At 39.9% G+C, this 21417-nt stretch overlaps 3 protein-coding genes across 3 annotated transcripts; 1 reads left to right on the forward strand and 2 right to left on the reverse strand.

The window, feature by feature from the left end:
• The first annotated feature begins 1067 nt into the window (after positions 1-1067).
• Positions 1068-3264, forward strand: gpx1b (glutathione peroxidase 1b). The gene is made up of 2 exons (XM_067587419.1): positions 1068-1402; positions 2613-3264. Exons 1-2 carry the CDS (start codon positions 1187-1189, stop codon positions 2961-2963), a joined length of 567 nt encoding a protein of 188 aa, XP_067443520.1. The 5' UTR covers positions 1068-1186; the 3' UTR covers positions 2964-3264.
• Positions 3265-4166: 902 nt separating this feature from the next.
• Positions 4167-15039, reverse strand: usp4 (ubiquitin specific peptidase 4 (proto-oncogene)). Its single transcript, XM_067587416.1, has 22 exons — positions 14835-15039; positions 13436-13563; positions 13169-13299; positions 12940-13066; positions 12668-12813; positions 12067-12128; positions 11737-11883; positions 10646-10763; positions 10337-10510; positions 10088-10246; positions 9556-9780; positions 9306-9389; positions 9083-9177; positions 8799-8981; positions 8419-8633; positions 8059-8280; positions 7892-7962; positions 7689-7804; positions 7449-7598; positions 6407-6510; positions 5893-5981; positions 4167-5686 (listed from the first exon to the last, which is right to left on the reverse strand). Exons 1-22 carry the CDS (start codon positions 14984-14986, stop codon positions 5564-5566), a joined length of 3021 nt encoding a protein of 1006 aa, XP_067443517.1. The 5' UTR covers positions 14987-15039; the 3' UTR covers positions 4167-5563.
• A 341-nt stretch (positions 15040-15380) lies between these two features.
• Positions 15381-19920, reverse strand: emc3 (ER membrane protein complex subunit 3). Its single transcript, XM_067587418.1, has 9 exons — positions 19669-19920; positions 19110-19280; positions 18451-18508; positions 18239-18332; positions 17608-17712; positions 17391-17472; positions 17181-17260; positions 16192-16274; positions 15381-16112 (listed from the first exon to the last, which is right to left on the reverse strand). The coding sequence occupies exons 2-9, from the start codon at positions 19262-19264 to the stop codon at positions 15984-15986; spliced, it is 786 nt and encodes a 261-aa protein (XP_067443519.1). The 5' UTR covers positions 19265-19280; positions 19669-19920; the 3' UTR covers positions 15381-15983.
• Positions 19921-21417: the final 1497 nt, after the last annotated feature.

Consider the following 21417-nt stretch of genomic DNA (forward strand, 5'->3'; position numbering starts at 1 on the left):
TTAAAAAGTAATAACTAAGAAATCCTTATCAAAAATTATGTGTGTTTATATATAAAAAAAAAAAATTTCAAACTCTCAAATATCAATATTGATATTCCACCTCAAAAATCCAGTATCATTCAGGCTATTAGGACTTCGAAGGTCTTTCCCTTGTGGTTCTATGGCTTTCATCTTACTCATGTCTATCTCCAGGTCTCCCTCTCTCCCTCAGCCAATCATATTCGACAACAAAAGATTGAGTTTGGGATGGTCTTGAAAACTGATAAAATGATCAACCATCATTTCATCTCTAATGCTGCCATGAATTACAGCCTTTAAGAAATGTGCACTGGTTAGTGCTGCTGACATACCTTTTGTCAACAACACATATAACATGATTGGCCTGGACATGTGCAGGGTGTCATATGTATTATAGCTGTGGGCCGCTTTCATGTGCTATTGTTTTGTAGTCCTATGCATACATTTTGGATTTAATGTCATTTAATGACAGATTTGCAGGGTGTGAACTGGAACCAGTCCATGCAGTGTTGGCTTCTGGTCTGCAAAGATGTTATTACACAACTATGGACATTTACTCTTCCCCTTGGCCAGTGAGAGCAATAAGTGAAAAAAAAAAATTCAACTAGGTCTATCTGCGGTCTATTGCAGTACCTCCACACACACACTTTACTACATGACACACCTACTTGGTTAGGTTTAGGCATGAGCAGCGAGATGGTTAGGATTAGGGTTAGGGGTCTGGGGGGTCTGTCGTGTAGGTCGGCAAGACTGTAGATACACCCTTCTCAAAAAATTGCTGCTCTGACTTGCAAATAATTATTGCCACTCCAACTCTGTTGATAATTTTATTTTGACTTAAGTCAAACATTTGAATTAGTATGTCATCATTTGGACTTACTATGAGTATTTTTATTTTCATCATGCCTTTCTTTTTTTTCTGGCTGAAATTAGCTTCCATATAGGCCTACTTACTAATATGACGGTACAGTGAGGCGTCCAATTGGGGCGTCCCACAGGTTACAGGGCGTGAACTATCTTGTCCACTTAGATTCAAGCTCTTTGTCCATACCTCAAGAATAGGTTTTAGTAACTGAAGGAGACAGTGAACGTCAATTACGTCCGGTGTCTCCGTTGAAAACACAGGTATCTCCGCCACTCTTGAGAAAGGGAAATAGGTGGCACAATAATGGCTAAAAAAATTTACGACTTCGAGGCCAAACTCTTAACGGGAGAAACGTTTAATTTCTCCACACTGCAGGGCAAAGTTGTCCTCATTGTGAATGTGGCGTCTCTCTGAGGTACGACCACCAGGGATTACACCCAGATGAACGAGCTCCACGAGCGGTACGCCGGCAAGGGGCTCGTGATTCTGGGAGTGCCCTGCAATCAGTTCGGCCATCAGGTGAGGAACTTAAAGTTATATCCACTTGTGCTCTATTATTTATTTTTTTTTCTTTATTTTTTTGTATTACATTGTATTTTCGTGTTTTTATTGCTTTTACTCAACTCCTAACATCGTTTTTTATTTGTCCCGATTCAAATTGAAACAATTCATGTATTTTGAACTATTGCTAGTTGAGAAATAATATTCCAGTTTTACATTTTTTAAGTAATGTTGCTACTTTAGGCCTGCTTTATACATTCAACTCGTTTCCAAGTTTACTAACATGTTTTAAGCTCAGCCAAGGACAGTAATCCAATTAATTTATTATAATTGCTAGTGTAATGGTTATATAAGTAAGTAAACCTTTAAGTGTAGGTTCGATTTTACATGTTACAATTGTAAGCGGTTTTAACATAGTTGCATATGTAGGAAAGAGGAACCTGCAGCAGGGTTTGCGGGTTATACTTAACAGATAATGTAAGTTCTGAGATTGTTAGGGGAGGGTTATTGCTTTAACGACCATGATGCAAGCAATACACATTAGGTCAGTTAGTAATTTATTGTTCATTGTAACTATATTAGTTAGTAATTAATATGTCACCAGGCTGGCACAGATAATCAGTAAGCTTCTATCAGGAAGTAGGAAGTCAAACAGTTTACAAAGGAGGGGTTCTTCCTGATTACTAAAAAGTCACATAAAAAAATCCAAATCAATCACCTTTGACAAAAGATATACATAATCAATGCCATAATAATGTCCCACAACCTGGTAACCGAAATGTTTGTGCATTATGGCTTATTGATCAGATTACTGGTTTGTAAAGCATTAAATTATCTATTACCCATTTAATTACATTGTTCTTGACAGCATAAACCTTTTGTAAATATGAGTTAATGGAAAGTGGAGCTGAAATTGTAATGCTGGACTGGAGAAAGTCAGACTGTCAACATTTCAACCCATTTAAGTGGTGCTAGTCACAGGTTGTGACTTTTCTTTTCCATATCAGTATCTGGTGTTCAATTCCCTCTGAAAACACCGTTATATTGCAGTAATAAACATCTCTAGGATCACAAAGCTGGGGTAGACTCTGAACCTTTTTACAGTGACCTGAACCTGTCTGCTCTTAATGATTTCATTTTGCTGTAACATTTGTATGGTGTTCCTTTTTTTAAGATGATGCAAAAGCATGTATCACAAGACTTAACATAATGTCATCAACTCATGCAGGAGAACTGCAAGAACGAAGAAATCCTCTTGTCTCTGAAGTATGTCCGTCCTGGAAACGGCTTTGAGCCAAAGTTTCAGCTCCTGGAGAAAGTGGATGTGAACGGGAAGAATACCCATCCCCTGTTCACGTTCCTGAAGGAAAGTCTCCCATTCCCCATTGATGAGCCAAGCACTTTTTTGAACGACCCAAAGTTGATCATCTGGAGCCCGGTCTGCAGGAACGACGTGGCCTGGAACTTTGAGAAGTTCCTTATCGGGTCAGACGGAGTGCCGTTCAAGCGTTACAGCAGGAGGTTCCTCACCAGTGACATCGACGGAGACATCCAGAAGCTCCTCAACCAGGCAAACTAATCCAAAACGTTGTCCGACCATCATACAGCTTCCACAGCACTACGCCAGTGTGTGTGCGTGTCCATGAATACTCCTCAGCTTCAGTAGATGGTGTGTGACACTTTTCACAACCACCTGTGCTCTCTTGTACTCGATGACTGTGTTCTGTTCTTTTACTAAATGAAGGCATCCTCTGAAACCAAGCTAGTTGTGAGGGGGGTATCTGATGAAATGTAAAAGGCTTAACGTTTCAGCTCCATTGAGTGCATGTAAAGCACAGCTGTGGTTTGATGTGTTAAGTGGACCAATAAATGTTTTTTTTCAAAGCTTCCCCTTACTGCCTCTCACTGAGATTTCACATTGTTTACTTAACCACTACCGCCTACACATAACTACAGATAATAATCCATTTTGTAACCAGCCAGTGCATGAATGGCATGCAAGAAAGGTTGCATCACCTGCAAATGGAAGAAATTTTGTAATGCCGAAAAGAATATTTCCTAACAACCTCTGACATTAAGAGTATCACAGTTCCGCTGTTGGATTTCAGTATAGAAATAAGACAAACACACTTCACATCACCCTTTTTTTTTTCTGCATGCAATTAGTCCAAACAAACCACCTTTTTGAGGCTTCCAGTCTTTATTGTACTTTGAATTCAAATATTTTTCAGTTAAAAACAAATACTGTAGATATCGGCAAGATAAATATGAGGACAAGAATTTATACACCTATTTAAAATAGTGTGATTATTTACATCTCTTCGGTTATTTTTGAATTGCTGTCATGATTTGGGGTGGGGGTGGGGGGTCGGGGGTGGGGGGGGAGAAAACAAGACTCATTGCATTTGGCAGCTGAATTTTGTTTTCAACTAAGTATCTAAGATTACAGATATGACATAAAGCTTTTCTAGTCATAGGCATAAATGATTAGGTAGTATAATAGTACTCTGAACGACATGATGATGGCAGGACCAACATATCAACATGCTGTTATGCAAAGTGCTGAATTTATGCCACAGAACAAGATATCTTTTCTTCTAGTAAATGGAGCCATTCAGTGCGATCTGCCATCTGATCAGAGTATAAGTAAATGTTTTATACTCAGTCACACTCGTACAAGACACCTGTTATAACTGTGCTTACTGGGATCATTTTTTTGTTGGTAAAGACTATAATGAGATAAATCTAATGGATTTTTTTTAATGCTTTCAAACAGAAACAATTTTGCCTTTTTTTTTTTACCTAACAGATGAGAAGTGTAGGTACTGCTGTCCTGCCCCCATCTGATGACACATGTAGATTGTTCCTCATGACTAGGAGCAAGTTCAAGTTTCATGAATAAAGCACCACTTTTATACTAGTTTATTTTTCTTCACCCAGTGTGCTTTTGAAGATATCAAATAACATAGCCATTTCAATACAGAGCTGCATTAATGTACAAGACTAATAAGGACAAGCCATTGCAGGTGAGCTAGGGGTCCAATCAGGCAGCAAAATATGCTTAAAAGACACATTAAAATGATCTGGAAGTGTATGACAGACCATAACCCTTAACGCTAAGGCCGAAGCATACATTTCTGTAATGTCTAAATACACCAGAAGCAGGTAGATAATGTATTCATGGAGAATTCAAAGTGCCTCCTTTTTAGTCAGGTTGCAGGAATCAAAAGGCCGCTTTTGCATTGTGATTACAAAAAAAAAAAGGGGGGGGGGGACAATGTTAGCAGGGTGAGACTCCTCTCATAAGTTTAGGGTCCGAGAGACAGCAGAGCCCATGCTGTGTGTCAAAAAAAAAAAAAGTGATGGCTGAACAAGAGCGAGGCCAAAAAAACCAAAACAACAAAAAAAACAGCTTCTGCCACAACTCATGTCGAGACCCAGATGTTAAAACCTTGAAATCAGATATCCCCCCTCTGTGGTTTAGATTGCAACACAGACCAAGCAGCCCAGGAGCACAACTGCCACAGCTAGCCTGCAGCTGCAAGATCCCCGTCAGTAATGGATCCACGCTACACAAGTGGCATAAGGTCACAGGATTCTTTCAATAAGCATGGCATGCATTGTTCTGCTTGCATAACGCACTGTAAGAATTTGCATTCACCTCAGCACAGCAAGATTATCAGAGATAAATCGAGGCACAATGCCAGTATCCTGCTAATGTCTTAACAGTTGGTACATTTTATTTTAAATACCTTGAAATGCTTTGGTTGAAACAAGATGTGCATTTGGCTTTTTTTTTTTCTTAATATTTCTGACTGTTCTTTGTGGGCAGAAACATTTGTTTATCTACGCATTTGAGGGCACTTCTAACATTCTGTTCATCCAGTGAGAGGATCTATATCCATTTATATTCCTCTTAGTTCCCGACTAGTAAACTATGTTCAGAAATCAGTAGGCCACCTGCTGCAGGGAGGAAGTCTCTCAGGTCGCTCTTCTGACAAGGCTGTTGGCTCTAGTTGACAACATATGAGACAAAAATCAAATAAAATACGGGGGAAGGTGGGGTTAATAATGTTAAAGTCTGTGGAGTCCTCTGTCACTAAAGTAGCTTTGTGTGTGCGTCCGAGTGTCTCTATTTGCCGTATGCGTTTTGATGCGTGTCCCTCACGTCTGGGCTCCTCAGTTTGTGTCCATGTGGTCGTCGGCTGCCTCGGGGGCTCCTCCCAGCGAGGCCGAAGGCTGAGGTTTGGAGGGGGCTTCCTCGTCTCTGCGTTGATAGAACAGCACGTAGGCTGCTTTAGTCTGCAAAGAGACGGCAAGGATAGGGTTACTCTATAAAAACAGGGAAACTCAACACCAAGGACAGAGAGCCAAAAAGGCAGAGGATCTTATCAGGTACCATCATCAGATAAAAAAAACGGACATGGGGACCAAACAAATACTGTATCTCCGAGGGCTTTCAACTACAGGATACGTAGATTTATGAACATTGAAGAATGAAAGCTCACCACAATCTGGTCCTCCGAGGCAGACGAAACACTGCTGTCATCAAAGTAATACCACTTTCCATCCACTTTATTCTTGCCATAAGCTGTGTCTGTCAGACAGAAGGAAGCAAAGTGTTAAATAAATATTCAGGCCGTTTACTCCAGGAAGAGATTAAAATCTTGTAGGACCAGTTCACTATGAATGGACAAAGCAAATACAAAAAAATAAACTGACTCGAATCGACAGAGAACAATTATGTGTGAGCCACTTTGGCACATTAAAATTTAACCCACTACAGTGTCCATGGAGACAGTAGTCATTCAGCATTCACCATCTGTTGACTCATTGTGTTTAAAGACTAAACAAACTCTGTTTGCACAAGAACTAGAGAGAACTTTTATTAACAGCGGAAAAGAAAATGGTTTAATGTTAATGGAACCTTTTATCAGCTGTTTATGTGGAGTAATTAAGGCTCGTGCTTTCCATTCAAGAAGAAAACAAAGTGTTTGAGGGAAAAAATGAACTGTGACTTACAGTGACCTCCTCCCATTCCTCCATAGTGGTTTGACACGGCAATGAGGTCGTATATGTAGGGACCGGCCTTCGGGTCACACACAAACTCGGACATGTTCAGATCCCTGAACAAAAATAAAAAATACCATCAGTTGCAGCAGACAAACTGGCCACAATGGAAACTTACAACAGTCAAGAAATAAAAACTAGATTCCTTCAGTGTCACACTTAAATTGAAGGACACAACAGATGAGTTCCTGTTAAAGTCAATCTGAGTAAGCATGAGTCAGCCTTTTTTTTTTTTCAAAGCAGGATTTGATTAACGCTTCTTAGTTTCCAGAGGATCAAGTTCCTCAACAGAGGTCACACACAGTGCGAAGGAGGAGGCAGGTGGCCGTTGCGCCACAATCCTGATGCTACTTATCCATTTTAAAACTCATAGTAAAATTTGCACTAAGCCAGCTGCAAAAAAAAAGTTACTGACTCATACAGAGTTCAAAAGCTGCTTTATTTAGTTGCTTGAATTACACAACCAAAACAGATGAGGACACAGACGTTACTGTTCTTTGTAACGTGGTATCAGTTATCTCAGACAAGAATCTATTTTTCGAAAGTGCAATAATATTTCCTCATTCAGACCTCTGATCAGTTCTGTGAGTTTCATACTGCAGCTCCCTCTAGTGTAAAAGTCCCACTGTTACTGCAGCTTCTCACGCTTCTTTTACAACCACATCCACATAACAAATATTAGTCTCAAAATGGAGTGAAATAATGTGCCTCAATAGCTCATTTTGTCTCAACAGACTATGGTTTTTCATTGTTTTTATACAGAATAAAATGTGTGATCACAATTTCCATGTAAAACATGGAAAATATTCCAGCCAACTGTCACACATAAATGTTTCACTTTTGCCTGATGAGACCTCTTCTCAGGACTGTGTGGGACTGTACAGACCAAAGTTGACTGATCTCACCACATTCTCTTGATATTGAACTTGTTTTCCCTCATAACTGTCCTTAAACTCCTTGACTATACTCTCAGTGAGAAATCCTGCCTGCATACCTGATGGGAAAGTCCACCACTGTGTCCAGTTTGTCCCTCCAGCATCGGTTGTAGGAGAAACGCTTTAGGTGAACTACCAGAATGCGAGGCAGTGACCACAAGTCAAACTTTTTTGTGGCCTGTTGGTGTTTCTTACATGTGGGACAATACCTGCATGAAAAAAAATTGTGGGTTTATATGACAATAGTGGGGGGGGGGGAAATTTGACACACAAGTTAGGCTGAAGTTGTGAACCCTTACCATGGATCGTGTTCTCCAAGTGTCTCCATGGTTGTGAAGAGCTCAATGCATTCCCTCAGAGCCACGGTGGCTTTCTTTTTTTGGGGCTGGAGCATGCTCTCATGCTTCTCATAGGCCTACATAAAAAAAATATTTACACAAAGATAAACAGACTGTTTGCACATCCTGTCACAGGACTGTCTGATGAATATAAATCTACTGACCTCTGCTTCTTGTTCATCGTAACACAGTTTCTTTGACTCTGTGTCCCAGTCGATCGCCACTGTGGAATGTGCTGCAGAGAGAAGAGATGGAAGAAGGCTGCGTTAAAACAGAGTGGCTTTGAAAAATAAAACTATCAATGCAATTTCAAGTTTAAAAGAACACTGACGATTGAGTTTGAGGACATTTCCATCGCAAGGCAGCGGGCTGATGTTGGCTGTTCCGTAAGAGTTGACTATGCTGAAAGTGAAGAGCTTGACTGGTGAAGAGCACAGCTTGGCCGCATCTCCTTTAGACCCATTTTCCAAGTCAGAGGTCTCCTCTTCCTCCTCTTCAGACTGACCATTCTCTGGCTCTGGACTCACCTGGTGGTCCATGGCCTCCTCTTCACCTGAACAGACAGACAACCATGAAATCTCATCATGTTTATGTTGTTGCACAGCTGCATTTTTAAAAAGGTGTTTCGTGTCTAACATCAGAATAGAAAACTGTTTTGTAGGGACCTCCTGTGATAATGTTAGCTGCTTACCATCATATAGCCCATTAGTTTCATTGCAGGTCCCTGAGTGGTTGCTGCCATTACTGGAGCTGGCGCTGCAGGAGGCCCCGTCCGACAAGGGGCTGCCGCAGCCACCCAGGCTGGACGATGTGGAACATTCAGGAGCCTGGCTGCAGCTGGCAAACGTGGCTGAGGCTGACGCTCTGCTTTCACTACTGGGGCTCTGCGAGTGTTTTACATACCGTCTGAAACAGGGAATAGAGGAAAGAAGTTAAAAAGCAAATATTCATTCATTTAAATCTGCTTCTGCATTTGTTTCCCCCCTCTGTCTCTTCACACTGGCTGTAAACACGTTGTTACTACACTGTCATGCAGTTTTGATTCTTGCTGTCCACACGGTATGTTCTCACCCAATCCTCTCTATGATCTTGTCATAAAGAACGTCTGCTATGAGGTTTTGTCTGGGCACATTGATGAGTAAAGGCTGGCCAAACAGCATGGTGCTTGTGGAGCTTCCGGCATGTTTGGAGTGTCGCTCCCTAAAATATACAGGCAGGTTCATCCTCTCACTGTCCTCCTCCTGTACCTCATACCTGCAGAGAGCATCGACACAAACACACACGTACTGTATAAAAGCAGCAGCCACAGTGACTTACATGAGACAACTCATTTTTTGGTCAACAACAAATCTTACACAAAGATGTCATCTTTTTCCATGATTTGGTTGAGGCCGTCGTCCCGTCTATAAATTTTATGGAACCTGTGATTGTAAACGTCAGCAACCACCATCTAAAAAGACAGAAGCGGATCGTAAAGTTAGCAGATATTACTTCCATTTCAACCTAAAACACAAATAATAAAGTTGAAAGTATGCAGTACACTTGACTTTGTTCTACTAGTGTAAAAACATGTCTAACGTTTTCTGGAGGGATTCCACAGAGTCTGGACAAGGCGCTGCACAGGTCTGTCACTGTACCCAGTTTGGGGACCACCACTCGATACTGTCAAACAACGAGAAAAATGCAACATTAAGATCTTGGTCAGTTTGTTAAATACGACACAAAGACAGCCCTGTTTGGTTTGGAATGCTGGCGTGAGTTAGTATGAGCTCATTCATTTGTAGGTTTAAGTCTAGAAGAATAACCCTGGAGCTGATTTCTGGCTCACCTGTGTGGGTCTGGACTGAGGGTCTGATCGCACCAGGAAAACCTCCATGGTACGATCCTTCTTCATGGGCAGAGGCAGTGTGAGGTAGCAGAACGGGTCAAAGGTTACAGACACCTTGGAACACTCTGGGCACACTAAAGTGGATTTGAAGAGGCCGTGGAAAATATCAACTATAATGGAGTCATTGCGCAAGCGATGGTTCGTCCAGGCTTCCTTGGCAACAATCTGCAGTGCCGCAACCAATGAGAAAAAAAAAACATTAGATTCCACCTTAATGAACTTCATTATAAATGTGTCTGTTATATATGGTTTATATACACATTTGATAGTATTAAAACAATTCTTCTAAACTTCTTGTCACAAACTAGTGGTCCTTGCAGCTCTGTAAGTCTCTCAAAAATTAAAACAGATTTCACTTTCACTTTGAATACCGTTATTACTTATCTTTTTGAGACATACAATGCCTCTGAAAAACTATATCATAAAAGACCACTGTTTGAAATCCAGAATCATTTCTATTTATGTACTATACCTCATCCGGACGGCCCTCTGCATCCCTCAGGGCCAGATAAGGCTTCTTCTTGACACGATTCAGATCTTCATGGAGCCCGTCCAGCAGGAAGGCCAACAGCTCTTGGGAGTCCTGCTGCTGATAGCCTGAAAACTGGGGAGCAAAGCGTCCAACCTGGGTCTGGAGATAAAAACACAGGCGTTATAAACTTCGTCTGCAGCTTGAAGATTATGGCTGGAACCAAACACAGGGTTGGTGGACAAGACTCACTTTGAAGGTGCGTGGGGCCACATAACTGCTGCGGCTCAACCACATTTGCTTTACTAGATCAGCATAGGCCTCTGCAATCTCGCCCCTCATTCCTAGTGGATTCTCTCTGTTAATCTCTGCCTCATACTGGTCATTGAGGAAGTATTCTGTGAGTGGAGATGCATTGCTCAGGCACTGGGAGAAGAAGGGACAAAAGTGGATTGTGTGAAGATAATACCCAAAAACATGTTAGGATTCAAACACATTTTCGCTTTTTCTCTTCAACTCAACTGTTGGGCACAAGTTATGACTAAAATATTATTTTTTTACCTGGAGGGCAGAGTTCATGAAGCATGTGTTGCCCAAATTACTGAGACCACACAGGCCAGGCTGCGACTGTGACTCTCTGTAGTTGTAGGAGGAGCTGTATGAATTATAGCCCCCAAATCTGTTGGAAAAGCAGATCTGTTACTGTTGAGATCCTGTACTGATATAAAGCTAATACTTCAGGCATGTGTTTAAACACAACATTCAAATATGGTACACAGATTCAACATCAAGAGTGACAAACAGAATACAACTTCAAGAGAACATGTTAACCAGTTATCATGCATACCTCTGTGAACTGTCAACAACTGATATCAGCTAGACTACTGGCACAGAACAAAACTAGCTCAGCCATGTAAATCCTGAAGAAATATATAACCCCAGATGTCCTGGGCAGTTAATATAACATGTTAAATAACAGATTTGCTTTTTGTCTATTTAAACCAGTTGTCAAATTCAGTCAAATTTGCCATATTTTATTTTATGTTTTGTGTAATATTCAATTGTGTCTCTAGCAGGCGCACACGGCACTATTCAGCAATGAACTAATCATGGTACTACTCTACTTAGACTGCAGTTCAAACTGACTGAAAATATTACTGCTACTAGAAGTTTTTAAGATTTAAGGCAACAAAAGAACATCAAAGCCTTTTGTTGTGCAGCCATTTCACCAAGTCTGTATTGAATTCAGATGTCTGCAATTAAATCTTCTTTCCTTTTAGAGTTTAATGTCCTGCGTCTGGATACAGTAATAGTCTGACCTTATGTAGAGGATGCGTGTCAGCACTACTTTTTTTCTCTATTTGTTTCTATTATGTCCTAGAACACTGTACAAACTCTAGGAGTCCCTAGAGACCTAACAACTGGAAACTACAGGAGCTAAGTACACAAGCAGATTTAGTTAGGGTAACTGCTGGTTGTTGTTATGGGTTTGGAACAAACCCATGTGGTCATGGCTGAAAAGGACAACCAAAGAAAATCAGTCCTGTGCCACATAAACAATACAGTAAATGCCTAAGAGAGGATAAGGACAGTAGTGTGTGCATGGCAGGAAAACAGAGAAAAGGGGATATATTTTAGAAACAAACTCTTGCCTGTTGCCAGAGGACGTGCTGTTGTTAAGTGCGTAGCCAGGGCTACAGCTGCTGTCTCCATTGGTTACTGTTGAGGAGATACTGGCTGATGAGTTGGAGGACAGTTTTGGGGAGGTAGTGAAATTCCTGGATGGGGTTGTACTAGATCTGGTGAGCAAGAGCAAGAACATGTTTCAGAGAAGCACATTTCTACAAATTACCTCTAACATTCAATGCTGTGTAAATTTGCTGTCTCCCCAAATAGTCTAAAAACTTCTGAACAAGGATACAGCTGATCTCCTTTCCCTGAAAAACAACAACAACAACAACAACAACAAGGTATTTCCTTACTTGGGATGAGAGGCTTGTCTGGGCCACGTGCCATCCTCATTCTTGCGCTCAATCACAAGCACCTGTGGGAAAACAAGCTGAATGAAAGCCAAGCAGGCACAACTGACTGACCTTCATGTCAGAGCTATCATGTCCCAGGCTTGAATTTAATACTGTACGTGCGCCAGATGCTGCCAAGCTTTAGCAGCTGCAAGTAGGTCTATCAACAGCCCATACTTCTATGTGCAATTAGAATTGCAAGAAATAGTTAAAAACAGATTAAGAACACATGTTAAGTCTAATGCAATGCCCAATGTAAAGGGGATAAAAAATATTAGTAATCCCTTACAATATCATCCAATACAACACCATTAAAAAATCCAAAATTGCCATACAGTTGGTAATATTATTATAAGCTTAACAATATCTATTTTATTGTTATTATATTGTACTGCATTAGACTCTCAGACTTTCGAGTTAGTTTATACAGTGCCTGCAAAAGAATTATGTAAACACAGTGAGTTCCAGTATGTTACAGAGATGTGGTGTTCTTTAATAGAAATGAGGAAGAGAATCTTGTCTGTGATCTGAAGGTTATTTGAATAATACAGCTCAACGTTACCTGCCCCTGGAAGAGACCTGCATCCTGTACAGTGCTGTCTGGCTTGTTCAGCTGCTCGTAGGTGTTGCTCATGTATTTGTTCCAGAGTCTTGTCTCCTTCTCTGATGGGATATTGAACAGTGTCCTCATCTCTTTCTCTATAGTATCTGAAAAAAGGGGGAAATGCACTTCATAAATAAAAATGGATATCAGTCAAATTTTTCTGTGTGTTATGAAGCCAGTCATCAGGTTATTTACATGCTGAATCCATGTAGATTGTAGTAGATCCTCACCTATAGTATCAGCTTTACTGAAATGACGCGTGACTACATTTTCCATGTTGTCATTCTCACACAAGTTCAGCTCCAGCAGATAGACCTCCACCTTACAGTGCTTGACAAACATGCCATGTTCGACAACCTAGACAAAAATAAACATATCAATAAATAATGTAAGAACCTGTACATAAGTGAATGGTTTAAAAAAAACAACAACAACAAAAAAAACATTTAAGAGATTTACCTTTCTGACAATGGGTCTCTGGCCCTCAAGGCAGCCGTACCAGCTGACAAGCTTATTCCATGCTTCAGTGGGTACAAGGACATAGTCCAGCTCATCTATAAGGTGCTCTTTCAAGGCTTGAGTCTCCTGGTCTTTAAAAGGAAAAAAAAAGATGATAACAGGCTGAGAATGAAAAGCTTCTTCCAACTTTGTGTTAGTTTTGTACTTTTCTCAAGAGTAATAGAAACTAACACACAATAAATGTTTCTCTCAAAATGTCAGTTTTACCTGAGAACAGCCCAGAGTTATCAATTGGTCCTGGATAGAGGCTACGTTCTCCAACATTGTACATGTCCCAGCTGTCGAACCCCACATACTTCTTCCACTGTTTGAACCAGCGGCTGTCTATCAGATACCTATAAAAAAAACAAACAAACAAACAAACAAAAAAAAAACTCCTTGTAATAGTGCATGGAAAACATAACCCTCTTTGCTAGTGACACTCCAACAGTTTCTCCTGAGCTTTGAAGGCACATTCTTCATTACGGATTTTTGGTAATCTGATATGGATATCAAGCAAAGGGTCAAGAGATGATAAAATACATGGGGTTTGTTTGGTAAGACATTGCACTTAGCCTTATGACAACTTAGAACATTATGCAACACCAAACTGCCTTAGCATTTGCAGATATAGTAACAGCAAGCTAGTTTAAACTTAATCTCATCCCAAGCGAGAATCTCCTTTAGTTAATAGGCTTGTTAACAAGAATCCACATAGTAAGACGGCAGTTCATTTTCACTTTCATTAACGTGAAAACGAAAATGAAGGTGTCTCAAACAAAGTAAGGTGTATCTATGCCCTTTAAACCTGAAGCTAATTCCCTGAATCTATGTGACTTATGCCTGTACTTATGGAAAACCACACATTTCAGCTTGAATATAATTTGATGAAGAAGTAATGGTTCGTTTGTTATCAACAGTGTCATGAAATATGTTCGCTGGGAAGCTGACATATTACATGTAGCCTGCTCTTCAGTTGGTGCTCACTTCCTCTTAACAGAGAAGCCAACAAAATTGCCTCTGCTCATCTGACATTTTGTAACTGATTTAGTGTTTGGCTGAGGTGAGGCTTCTTTAATAATTCGGTTGCATTTATGTCCAGGCCTGGATAGTCTTTTAACATCTGAAACAATGTTAGCTAACACAAGTAGCTAGCCAGGTTAAGAAGCTTGTCAGACAACTTCAACTGGCATGTCCCTACAAGCAGGTAACGACATCACATAATGTTCTTGTCAACAGGCCCATTTCCTGATCACAGCTGATCCAGAAAGGAACCGGTTTGATTGAACCATCTGAAGCCGGGGCCTATTTTAACAACCGACTAACGTTAGCAACCGCCAGCTAGCGTTAGCTTGTTAACGTTTAAATACCGTACAATTGAGCCGCCTAGTTCGTTTGTTTGATTGTTTACGACTAACGCTAATAACGATTACTACAGGCACTGCTTTTAAAAGAATTTATAAACTCAGGCTGTTTAGCAGCTAGCGTGCTAACTTGTTAAACATTAACTGGCTAAAAAGATCAGTGCTAGCTCAGCAGCTTTGGGTTTCAGAGTTGCTTTAGCATGTTAGCATTTCCTGTTTCTCTCCAGCTAGCGTTAGCTAGCTGAAATATTGCCGATTCTTACCATTCGTCGCCCTTTCTTAGAGTTGTTTTCAAAAGTGACCCAATAGTCTGTTTTTGACTTTCAGTTGAAGGGGTTGGCATTTGTGCGGCTACCGGCTCCGAGTCGGAGTCCGCCGCGCCACCCGACTCGGGTCCGCCTCCCTCGGCCATCATGCAGTGAGTGTGCCGCCGGTATCGTGAACGCGCGGATGGAAGAGGAGCGGTTGGGCGAGGGAGACGCTCTTCCTCTACGATCAGTGCACAGTCGAGGAGAGATGTGCTGTTGCTCTCCAGTGTGGCTGTTCTGTCATCACGTCCACCAAACCGGCTAGTCACAGGACAGCCAGATGCTAAATATCAAATCCGCAAAGTACTATCCATAACCAACAGTGTACCAAAAGGGTTTTTTAAATAGACCCATGTTCTGCTGTGTTTCTCCTAGGGTATCATTAAAATCAGCACTAAATGACACTGTATGATCGCTAAGGGCTGACTAAAAAATTGGTAATTACTAGTTTGCAAAAACGAACCATGTGTTTGGGTGCACTGCAACAAATCAGTACAGGTATTTAGTCAAAACAGGCTTTATTCTGTACAAAACACAGGAGAATTACAATACAAAATAAACCGTCTACATACTTCAAAAACACAACATTTCAATCACAAAAACATATTCTCTGCCAACACCTAATCAGTTCTGGATCTACTTCCAACTTCAGGCAGCTGACATTAAGATGATCTATCTATGATCTCACAAAGGAGTGTTAAAGATTATTAAATTATAATTAGATAAACATCATTCAAACCTGTAAAATGGTATTTAATCCTATTATTTAAACATGATGGTACATGTGATAATGAGTACAGCAACGCTAGCTGTGCATGACCTAAGAAAAAATACACACTAGGTAGTTCATACTCTATTACCTAATGGCATTATGATGACATACAGTTGCAAGCTAATAATAATGCATTTCAGTAAGCGAAAAGCCACTTAATTTCTCCCCGACAGGAATGGAAAGGTAATACATGTGACAAGAACCTCAAATAAGGGAATGTAAACTTTGCATAACATGAAGGGATTTGTCCCATCTCTGTGTTTAACTAAAAACAAATCCCTGCAATGATCAAAAATTCAAAGTGAAGGCTCCCAGTAGAAATGACCAGGCCATCAGAAGATACCAGTTGGTAGCTCCTTGCTAAACATGCCATCAAAGTCCAGCTCCCTGCTCATCAGCTCCTCCTCTACACTCTCCAGCGCCCACTGATGGTCAGTCAGTTCCAGTGCCTCCCACTCAGCCTGAAATAAAGGACAAACATCACATGAACAAACAATGAAAGCCCAACCTCATTATCAACCCTGCTGACGCTATATGTACCTTGAAAGCTTTATTTGTATCTGCGGGCATGGCCATGGCGGCACCACTCATCTGCTCCTGCATGATCCTCGACTGATCTGCACCTGTGGGGATTGCATCACATAAACACAATCAGCATCCTGGAATGTAAAGATAATTATCTGAATGCAAGCTATAGCATGGGCTTCACCAAAGTCACATGCTTTTCATTCATCTGTTGCTAAACGTAAAACCAAAACACCCAGACTGTGTGAACTGAACAATTTAGTTAGTTTGTTCTTGTTCATAATTAGCAATATCATTAACACTGAATCAAATGGCAACTTATATAAAAGGGTTTCTAGTACTGCTGGTCCCACTTAGAATCAACAGCTCCCTATGCAGTTCTATGCAGCTTTTGGTTCATATGGTTGAGCCTTAACCGCTCTCACAGACTTACCATTTTAAAACAATGTGCACCAACACACTTACCTTGTGAGGCAGCTGGATTCGCAAGATCACGCGAGAATCCCGCAAGAATCTCGCAAGAATCCATCTTGTCAGGCTTAAAGTTATGCACTTGTGTCCGAACCACCGGTGGTTCGGACCGATCAGCATCCAATGAGGATTCTTACGTGATCTCGCAAATCTGGCTGCCTCGCAAGGTAAGACGGTGATAGACAGATGGTTCATCCAATCACCTGCCAAGTATTTTTTTGAAAGTGCCTGCCCTTTTCCAAATAGTTTCCAAAGACGACTTCTCAAATGGTTCTGTGTAACAAACCATCTGGTGCTTCAGGTTACCAACGCTAAAGAGTGTGCCAAGAGTTCCTTGGCAAGTGGACGCTTAAATTTTATGGTTCTGTTGCTATGAATATGTTTGCAGTCTTTCTATCCCCTAGTGATTAAAGTTTGTTTATGTAACTTTCAGTTTGTTGCTCGTGTAACAGGTGCAGACATTTTTGTTTTGTTTTATTATCAAATTTTACATTCTAATAAGCAAAAAATAATTGAAATTAACAAAAAATTACCATTATCTTGGCCTAAGATTAATGAGTACATGCTTCGTAGTCCAAACACATTCAGAAAATACCATGACGCTGAGCTCACCCTAGATGGTGGATACACATAGAAACAAACAAGAGAACAAATGACAAAAAGGTTACACATTATCTTCAACATTTCGACATCAGTAATGAGTAACATATTATATTGCAACAGGTCTTGTTTTATTAGTTTACCAGGAAGCATCCAGTGAAAGCAGCTCTATTCCTTGCTGCAGCATGGGCTTGAAGCGCAGAGTGAGAGGGAAGGGAACCTTAGCTGTGTGAAATAGAGTACAGAGGAATTCAGTGTAGAATTTCCACGTAAAACAATTTCTTATCTGGTAGGAAGACAAACTAAGTCATTTTTGTGCAAGCCACATAATGCAAGATCTGTGATGAGTGAGATCGTTACTTGTTACAAATCCTGAAAAGGTCCAGTTTATCCAGCCTCCAATGAGGATCATGGGAAGCACATTGGTGACATTTCCTTTCATCATGTCTGTCAGCATGCTGGGATCTGTGAAAAGATGCAGTAAGCAAATACAATGAATTTGTCTTGTATATTTGTTTTATTACAGTTAATAACAACTGTGCAGTGAGTCTGCTGCACAAAAAAATGTAGATATGTTACATTAACAATTCTTTTTGTAATACAGACTTTTAGCTGTTCTGTATATGCATTTTTTTATAGTCAGTCAGAGTGTTTGAAGAAAAGAAATCCAGCATGTTGATATCCACAGGAGGAAAAGACTCCTTATCCTGAAAAGATGCTCGTGATGATGCCAAGAAATTCTGTAACAATATTCTGTCCAACCATCGTATTATCATTTTAACACTTTTTTAACACTGCATTTGGCATGTTTTCTCTTCAGTTAAGTTAGTTTATCTATTAATATTTTCATATATTCATATTGAATTGTTTCAATAACACATGATTTTTTTAACATTTAGACAAGCTTATTCATAAATGACCACTGAGGATTATAACACGGGACATTGCATAATCACATTCTGTATATTGGTAAATACTTCAGAGGGATTACCAGTCATTGGAGAGGGTGGAACAACCTTTCTTTTGGTCTTCTTGAAAAATCCATCTTCTTGATTATTGAAGTAGAACTTTCTCATCAAAAATGACTAAAACATAAGAGAGAATTTTAGTATTATTGTCTCACACACTGTAGTTGCCACAAATAAACACCAAGACTAGAGGTTTAAAATGTACGAATGAAACAACATAAACTCAATTGCCTACCTGTTTGGGAATGTATTTTCCATTTTCTCTGAGAATTCTGCTCCGAATAAGAACCTGGCTGGAATGGGAGACGTAATCATTCATCAGAACAAAGGGCAGTGGGCCGATGATATATGGACTAAACCAAAACTGCTCATATTTATGATGATAAAAACTGAATATGGCACTGAGAATTATATTGTGTATGATTTATCTAAAAAGCAAAGATCTCTATGTGCTCAGCTGAGATCTGGTATTTTAGCACTGACTGTTGAAACTGGATGGTATTTAAATCTAGAAGAAGAAAAGCAGATTTGTCCAATGTGCTATCTAAATGATGTTGTCTACTTTCTGTTGGGAACTGTGCAATGCTTTGTTTAGTAAGATAAAAATAGATACTGACTATTGACTTAAATTTATTTTCTGTGACCAGCTCATTTGGGATTTTTGTTTTGTATTGTTTCATTTGTTTGCTTGTGTTTATTTTCTTTTTCTACATAGTTCTGTATATGCTTTGTACATGTATCACTGGGTAGATGCATGTTTTGTAAAATAGTGGTGTCTTGGAATCACATGTGGGACGAACCAAATGTTTAGCATGACACAAATTAAACTTTAACAACTCATTCATAATTCATTCATAATCATTCATACATCACTCACAATTAGAGACTACTTACCTGTCAGAAACCTGTTCTAACGTCAACTTCTTGTCACTTTGAAGAAGGATGGAGACATAATGCCGAATCACGCCAACAAAAAAGGTGATGAAGACAATGGGCAACACAACCCATAGTCGAATATTAGAGTCCAGCAGAAGCTCCGGCTCAGCCATAAGCCTGGTAGCTTGGCTGCAGAATCAAAGACACAGCGTGAGAAAAAGCGACTATCAGCAGGCAAGTTTTAACACAACTTCAGTCCGTCCACAATACTGAGATAACGCGCTCATTAATGTGAGACTTGCTTATTTGTAATTACTAGGTAAATGACTAAAACGCTGTGAAAGCTAATTAAACGTTACAGAGGGATGGGCTGTCAGTGCATTTAGCTAGCAAGCAGCGGTAGTAGCATAAGTATCAAGCTAGCTAACCAGCGTGAAACAACCCATTTTAGCTCAACGTCACAAAGTTGAAACGATCTGTTTTTTCATAGGCAAGAACAAATGATGTTTGAAACTGCTACAGATGAACACAAGTGACGCTAGTGGTGCGCTAATGTTAACATTAGCCAGCTGGCTACCTTCCTTCCTTCCTGATCCCCGGGTCGCAGTTGTATTGGAGCAGGCGTCTCACCGCAGCAAAGACAACTTGCAATGTTTTCTTTTTCTCAGCTGCGAGAGACTCAAATCATGCGCTCCGTGAGGTAGTTAAATAAATTAAACAATATTTAACAATTCGCATCCACTGCCGCGGCCATTGCGTTGTGGTGGTTGAATCCAGGGATGATGAGAGCAGATTTCTGCTTCTGCAGCTCATCCGCATCTCACTCACCGGGACTGCAGCGCCACCCCGCGGTGATGGAGGAAGTGTCTGCGGAAAGTGTCTGTGGAAAGATGCAGTGAGGAAATGTACTTAATAAAGTCTTGTACATTTGTTTTATTACATTAATCACAATTTTGGTGCACAAAAAAAAAGATTAATGCAGACGTTTAACTGTTCTGTATATGATTTTTTTTACAATCAAAGTGTTTGAGGAAAAGAATCCCAGCAGTGACATGGTGATATCCACACAAAGAAAAGACTCTTAATCCTGTCAATTATGTCTCAAGTGTGGCAGGATGTCTGGTTCATGGCAGTGCCAGGGGCGAACAGCATAGAGTTAATAATATAGGATGGCAATAATCCTCCTGGGCAGCTAAAGACATGAAGAATGTGTTTTTAGTTGTTTCTGAATTTTAGATAAAGTGAAAGCTTGTTTGAAATTAATACCATTGTGTAGAATTCAGAGCACTTGTATTATAGTTTCATGGATACCCATTTATGAATAATTGAAGGCAATAAAGAGCAGGAGTGGTGGATATTAACAATGCAGAGGCTAAAGGGTTATGTCACACTGAAACAGACTGCAAACAACATAGAAACATGTCTGTTTCAGAAATGGAAGGCCAACAGTAGCCTATCACTTATATGACCAGATTTAGGAAAATTGATACACATTTTAACAATTTTCTCTCCAAAAGAACGAGAATTTATTTATATAGCTCTATATGCCAAGGATGTTTAGACATACAATGGATTTCACTCTGGTTTCCAGTGTCTCTCAATGTACTTACAGTAACACACAGTGCCAAGAACAATGTACAAGAACATATACATAAACATGAAGCTACAACAAGGACGACAAAGCTAAAAAGAGATAAGAAAATAAAAACAGACCTATTATGTACAGGCAAAAATAGATCCATATACAGTAATTAAGCAACAATTGACAACTACACACAATGTTGATATACAGGTCGAACTACTGTAAGCTGAAAGTAAGAAATAGTGCAAGAAAGTGCTGGAATAAATATTGTAATATAATAAGTTTCTTTATGGACACTCAGTAGATGTACAGTACATGTATGCGCATATACTCATCTATGTACATTATTCTGTTTAGATTTACATTTGACAGAAATAGATAACGTGCATGACGTTGCACAATTGTATATTAAACGGTAATATACATCATTTTTAAGCACAGTATATGTTTTGAGTCTTGACCGAGTTATTTCACAGGGATACAGATTTATTGCACATGGATAGCACAGCCATAATATAGGATATGACATTAAGTTGTCAAGTAACATAAATCATTTTATCCTTAGTTATTATATTCCTGCTAGAGTACTCATTCATTTGTTTTGTTTGTTTGTCCACTGTGTTGGATTTTGTTTTTAGCCAGACTACACTAAAACATCGTCTCATTGTCAATCACCCTGATCAGTAGGTGGCAGTAGCTATCTGTGTTATTTCCTAAGAAAATGGCTATTATTTCCTTCAAGCT

This window comes from Thunnus thynnus, chromosome 4 (assembly GCF_963924715.1).
Source record: "Thunnus thynnus chromosome 4, fThuThy2.1, whole genome shotgun sequence".
NCBI lineage: Eukaryota > Metazoa > Chordata > Actinopteri > Scombriformes > Scombridae > Thunnus > Thunnus thynnus.